This window comes from Gavialis gangeticus, unplaced genomic scaffold (assembly GCF_001723915.1).
Source record: "Gavialis gangeticus isolate Ggan-Ray unplaced genomic scaffold, GavGan_comp1, whole genome shotgun sequence".
Lineage (NCBI taxonomy): Eukaryota > Metazoa > Chordata > Crocodylia > Gavialidae > Gavialis > Gavialis gangeticus.
Window position 1 is genome coordinate 8347280 of NW_017728993.1, and position 6668 is coordinate 8353947.

The window sequence follows — 6668 nt, forward strand, 5'->3', positions numbered from 1 at the left end:
CCGGGGGTGAGGGGTGTTTGTGGCGGTTGGCGGGCGGGCCGGCAGCCACTTGGCCTCGCCCGGGGGTTCACTGGGGTGTCAAATCCCGCCTGTTCCCACCTCGCAGCCCGGGGGGGCGGGGCAAGAAGTATGTTGCCCCATAATCCTAATCTGTCTCTTGTTTAGGCCCCCAATCCCATCCTAATCTGACCTTCGTTTAGGCCCCCTAATTGCCATCCTGGTCTGGCCTTTGTTTAGGCCCCAAAATCCCAACCTAATCTGACCTTCTCTTGGGCCCTCTGGTCCCATCTTAATCTGGCCTTCGTTTAGGGCTCTGCACTTGATGTGGGATGTGATTTATACCTATTAATTAGGACATATGCTGAGGAAATGAAATACATTCTTCTTCTTGAGGATGTCTAATTCATTCACAGCAAATTTGTAAGGGGTCTAGATTACCTTTGAAAAAGGAGCCGGGCATAAAGAATGAGCCGGGAATAAGCAACGCGCTTAAGCCTCGTGGGCAAGGTGGGGTTGCTATTGTAGAGGACAGTTTGGTTTTCAGCTACTCTGTCCTCTATTGATACAAAATCCTGAGGCATGGGCGACTGGTGCCACTTTAGTAAGGGGGGGGGGGCATATGCCCCCCCAACCCAGTAATCAGTCAGCTACTGGGGAGTGTCCCCCATGGCCAATCTCGCTGACCAGGGGGCACAGCCAATCTCGCTGACTGTGGATGATCATGCTGTCTGGGAAGTGGCCGTGGTGCTTCATCTGGTGCTCGAAGGGGGGGCACTGGTACTCCTGCCTGCCTGTTGCCTAAGCGGGGAGCATGGCCTGTCGGGGTACATGCACACCCCCTACACGTTACCACTGCCCAAAGGCGGTGGGTTTCATATCGATAGAGGATAGAGGACAACAGGACTGTCCTCTATGATAACCACCCTAGAGCAAGGGCTTTGCACAGCTCTAGCATCAATATTTTTGTCCCGGGATAAACTGGTGGGTTGTTTTTAGCCTGGGATCCCAGGGAAGAGCTCTGAGGTTTTGTTCGGGGGTCTGTGACACCAGTATTGCCAATTCTCATGATCTGGGAAGTTGTTTTTAAAGCTTACACTTTGGGAATGTGAACACCTTAGCTCTTTTATACATATACAGTATATGAATATATATAAAAGAAAGAAGGAGCTAAGTTGTTCACATTCCTGAAGCATAGACTTTAAGAATCACAATCATGAGAGTTGGCAATACTGTGACATGTAGAGGTTGACAAGCAAAAAATGTTTCCCTGAGCTCTCGGTGCCTTCCTGCTTCTGAGGTTTGGAGAAACCAGAGCATGGATGTCTGGATGCAGTCCCTGCTCTCACTAGGCCTTCGTGTGAGGACAGCTCAGTACCTGTGTGTAAACTTTTTAGAGCAGGTTCTGTGTTGGTACCTGAGAGGGCTCTTGGGTCTTGAGTACAAATAAAATAATAATAGCCTGTTAGCTCCTCTGAACCCCAATTTTCCCATCTGTAAAATAGAGGTAGCAGTTACATACCTCCCAGGCATGCTCTTAATTTATATTTGAATGAAAAGTGGTTGATAGTGTGTGACTTTGTGCTAGTGGAAATGACAGCGGCTGCTTTGAGAGGTTAGCGCTGGCTGCTGCTGATCTGTCATACCTGGTTGAAGTACTTCAGCCTTTTGTGGACAGCCTTTTGGGGCTCTTCCTGGCTGCTGAGTTGAGTGTGGGTCTCTACTATTGTACCCTACCATAGAAAGTGGCTTTTTGGAAAATGGCCTGCTGTTTGAATAGCTCCCACCTGCCTCTAACAACTTCCCAAGCCAAAGAGTGTGAAAGTGAGAGGATTCTTCAGTTTCACTGCTGTACCCGACTTGTGAATAGTCATGAAGGAAATGAGTAGAGTTCTGCGCATTTCATTCTCCTGAGCAAGTAGCTCAAGTTGACCTGCAGTCTTGGACAGGTCAGGCTGTGTCCTGTTACAGGCACTTCACAGTGGGTGCATCTACACGTGCACTTTACTGTGGAGCTGACTGATTATTAGCTTTGCAGTGAAGTGTCACTGTCTACAGGTGTGCCTGTGTTAGGGCGCAGTAAATTAACTCCACTTCAGGATAGTACTGTCCAGGACAAGTACTATCCCACTTCAGAGTAGTTGCATGCACCAAAATGCACGTGTAGGCAGTAACCGGGGCTGGCTGGAGCATGAGGGTACCCTTGTGCCCCAGCTGGCCCCTCCACTGCATGTTGAGCTATGGTGAAGCACAGTGGGCTGGCAGGCTGACCCTCCAGGTGCTCTGCCAGCCAGGGCTGCTCTGACCTAGCTCAGTGTGCTGTGATCTTGGGTGTACATGTAAACACTGTGGCTGGAGGCAATAAACTCTGGTGTGAACTGAACTGGAGTTTATCATTACGTGCTAATTGCATGTGTAAATGCACCCAATTTGTAGTTACCTTTATTACTATTAGATTTTGCTTTTACTGAAAGTTTAAATTGTTCACCATTTGATGATTTAGGCTTCAATGTTTGTTAGTCAAAGCAAACCTTTTAGCTACTGGCAAATAGATTTTTTTTTCAAGTCTGGATAATGAGTCTACCCTAAAATGGGCTGTGTACATTGTTCTCACTTCCACACTCTAAACATTGTGTTTGGAGATTTTACTCCTCTCCCCATAAGTGTTTATATGAGATGTTTTTGGCTGAGTAGGGCTCCTTACAGATTTCCTTGAACGAACTTTTAGGAGGTAGATTTGGATTATGAGACTGCAAGTCCTAAGTGGTCCTGCTTGAACTATAGTTGACCACTGATTTACCAGCCAGTGCCAGGATATCAAAGAGAATACACACTCATGAACCGAAACATGTAATTGGGTTTGAATAGACTCTCTAGCTCTTTCTAGGAAGGGCAGGTCTCAGGCAACTGTATAAGGCTAAAAAGGGCATCATGCAGCCCCTTCCTCAGTAGAGGAATTAACCTGAGAAACCTGCCTCTGTGTCTGTTGGTCTGTGAAGCCTCTGGAAACTCCTTGAGCTATGCAGAGGCAAATCTGGGATGACTGAAACTTTATTACTATACAAAATACTGGGAAGACTTTAAATAAAGTGTTGCTGACCCCTCCAACTTTTTTCCTGAGAAATTTCCCAAATCCTTTAGCAGGATTTTCATGCTGTGTTTCATTTATCCTCATCATAAAGCTATCTCGAGTCCAGATTCTGCTCTGCTTTGGCTTCCAGCTTCTTTTGAAATCCATCATAAAAACTTCCATCATAACATGCCTTAGTATAACATGCAAATGCATTGGCCTCTAGACTAGAGCACCCTTACAGAGTGGATGTATTAATGTATATTATGTTTCTCTGCTGCCACTGGGATGGAAGATATAATGGAGTTTGCATTCCTTAAGCAATATAGGTCACCATATTAAAAAAAATACCCATAGTAAAGAATTCCATCAAACTTACAGCTTTGACTTTCCCTTGGCAAGAATTTCAGTTGCTTTTTAGTACAGAAAATTAAATTGTACGTGTTTATTTGGCTTTTGAAAGCTAGAATATTTCTGTTATGCTTTTTTGAAATGCACATAATTTTAAATCGGTGCTACCTCACGCAACTATAATATATGAATGATACTTCAAAGAAGCATTTTTTTTAGTTAATTTCTTCTTATGCTGGCACATCTGCAATGTGGAAATAATGGCACAGCCTAAAAAAAACCCTGTGCTTTGAATGATGTTATCCTAATTACTGTTAAATCAAAATGTTGCTTTCCAAAGTGGAATCTGTGGGCTTGCCTAGCTTGTGAAGTAAAATACATTTTCCAAAGCTTGTTTAATTTAAAATAAATGTGTAAGTTTTTTAGAGAACGATTTCATAAAGGGTTCCATAATTTTTCTTGTTGTTTTATATAATGCTTTAAACTATTGTTTAAGATTTAAGAATGTGCTTAAAAAGTTGCAGTTGTCTCTGGGAAAAATAGTCTTAATTTATGTTGACCTTTCTTTCCTTTGAGTATTTAGTCTGCATTCAATAAAATTTTGATGACTGCTCTTTAGAAGACAGCTGTACGATATAAAGTATTATAAATATTCAGCTTTCCTCTTCTAGCATTGCCATTAACAGCTGGGCATCCAGTTCAGCAGAGCAGATTTTTCAGGGAGAGCTTGGCATGTTCCTGAATCAGTATTGTGAAGAAGACTAGAAAATAGTTTCTTATGGTTTGGGGACTTGTAAAGACATAGAGCATCTGTTCCCCAGTTAAGTCATAGTCTGGTAGCATTGAATCATGTTAAGAGCTAAAATGATGGGAAGAAGTACTTTTTTCACCTTGGCTGTACCTGTGTTTAAATGCCTAATACATGGTTTCTACTAATGGCAAAATAATTTCAGCTTCTGCCCAGAAGGTATGTAAAGAACAGTGTACTTGCGTTTGATTTTTTTTTTTTAATTTTTGGTTGTTCGTGTGAGACAGATATTCTGTTTTTAATATAGAGTCCTGCATAATGTGTTCAGTGTCTTAACTGATTTATAAAATTCTTGTGCTAGAAAATGGAGAGGTGGATTTTCTTTTTATACTAACAACTTAACATTCCAGCTTCCCAAAAAAACAATATTTTTGTTGTACAACATTTGAATCAATTAATAAATATGCCTTGCACCAGAATGGTCTCCCTGTTATAGCGCAGAAAAGAATGCATTGAAAAGTAGGGGGAAATAATTCCTTTAAAATCACAGATTATGAATCTTATTGATAAAAATGTTTTATGTGAAGAATTGTAATACTTCTGTATCTTTGTCTTTCAGAGCTAAGAGAGCACTGAAGTTAGAGAGCTATACAAAAGAAAATGTAAGTATTCAGTTTTGCATTTGGAACTATTTAATAAAGTTATCTGGGATCTACATAAACACACTATTTCATTAGGCTTGTTATTTTATAGTAGATTGGATGACAGTCTACAAAAAAACTCATTACAACAAGAACTGATTGCTAAAAATCTTTGGAGTGAAATTGTTGTTTTTCATATACATTGCCTGACTTTAAGTGAAGTATTTATCTACATGAAGCAATTGAGTGTAACAGATAAATATGCATATTTTTGGTCACCTTCACTGCATAACCAAGACCTGAATGAGTTAGGAGCGTTGGTGAAATCATTTATTAGAAATTAGCTCCATAATAGTGGAAGTAAATGTTCTGCCATCTAACTGTACATGTAACAATATGGAATTATGATAATGCTATAATCTGCATATTATAAACTGCAAAATTGAAATGAAAACATTAAAGGCATTTTTATGTCAAGGATATAATTACCTCCCTCAGCTAATCGGGCATAATGAAACGATAAAATACTAACACTGCAATAAATTTCACCACAGTTATCACAATAAAAATAAAATTGTACTGTTGCTATTATTTTTTGTAAATGTGGCCATAGTATATTCCCAGTGCCAGCATGTCATGACATATGTCAGTTTATTATCTGCCCCTACCAACAGTGGGTGTTGCTACAAGCACTAACATAGAAGAGTTCATGAGGATGGTAGCATTAGAAGAAAAGAAAATTTGTCGAGAAGTATATTAAGACAAATAGCTGGTCAGTAAATGAGCCTCCAGTAAATCTCCACATAGCTGTGTCATTTTGGAGAGATTGGTTTATATGCAACACATATTTAGAAGTCTCAGTGGTATTTAGTGAAATAGAAACTTGCAATTTTAAAAATTTGCTGGATACTTTTTTATTTAAACAAAGGTGGCAAAATACCGCAGTGGCACTAAAAATATCATTAGCAATTTAATTAGCAGTTTAGTGTACCATTACCCAACTTGTTCTGCTCAGAATGCAGCTGTGACTGTAATTTTGCATCTGTTTCTTTGGTCAGAGTCACATTTTTGTAGATGAGTGGTTCAGCCTGAAATTAAAGGCAGTCCTTTTTTGCCTAAATCCATCTCTCTTGGTTCCTATCTTAAAAAAGAAAAAAAAAAGTATTTGAACAGAAAGGAAGTGCATTTTCACCCAAACTGTTTACAGCAAAATAATTGCAACACAATACTTTGTTTATATCCGCTTTTCAGAAGTATTATGGGTTAAAATTTTAATTGAAATCATTTTGTATTTAGGGATTTCAGTTGTAATGTAGGTATCTCAGTTGTAATAAATAATCATGTAATGCCTCTTCTACATGCATCTCAAAGACTTTAAGCTGAATATAAATAATGAAAGGTAAGAGAGAACACAAGCCTAAGATAATATGAAGGTACAGTGACTTGTCTGTGTCAGTTGTATCCTGTCTCTTGATACTGCTGCTGCTATTTCCGTATTACTCAGGATCACCCTCCTCTGCATTACATCCTCAGTTTTTGCCAGTATCCCCTCAACTTTGCTTCTGGATTTAAAGGTTACAGGGCTTGTTATATTAGTACTAGTAAATTGCCCATCAAAAATGACAGGGGGGGAGGGGAGGGCAGGAATAGAGGGAGAGAGGGGAGAAGCTTGCTAACCCTAACCCCACCCCCCCAGACCCCTGTGTTGCTACCTCCCAGGAACGGGGCCGGGGAGAGCTTGCCCTGCTGTCCCCTCCATCCTCCTCCACCAGCACCCTGCGCTGCCACTGCCTCCAAGGAGCAGAGGGGGCAGGGGAGCAGGGTGAGGCCAGCACTGGCCTTGCCCCCCCCCCCCCCCCCC

At 41.1% G+C, this 6668-nt stretch overlaps 1 protein-coding gene across 3 annotated transcripts in view; it reads left to right on the forward strand.

The window, feature by feature from the left end:
- Nucleotides 1-6668, forward strand: part of ITGB3BP (integrin subunit beta 3 binding protein) — a 66174-nt gene that overhangs the window by 452 nt on the left and 59054 nt on the right. For 2 of the 3 annotated variants that reach the window (XM_019501176.1, XM_019501178.1), the window contains exons 1-2: nucleotides 1281-1377; nucleotides 4786-4828. In XM_019501176.1, the coding sequence (XP_019356721.1) occupies nucleotides 1316-1377; nucleotides 4786-4828 (105 nt within the window). In that variant the 5' untranslated portion in view covers nucleotides 1281-1315. Of the gene's footprint in view, nucleotides 1-1280; nucleotides 1378-4785; nucleotides 4829-6668 lie in introns of those variants that run through there. The other variant, XM_019501177.1, reaches the window with a different exon arrangement.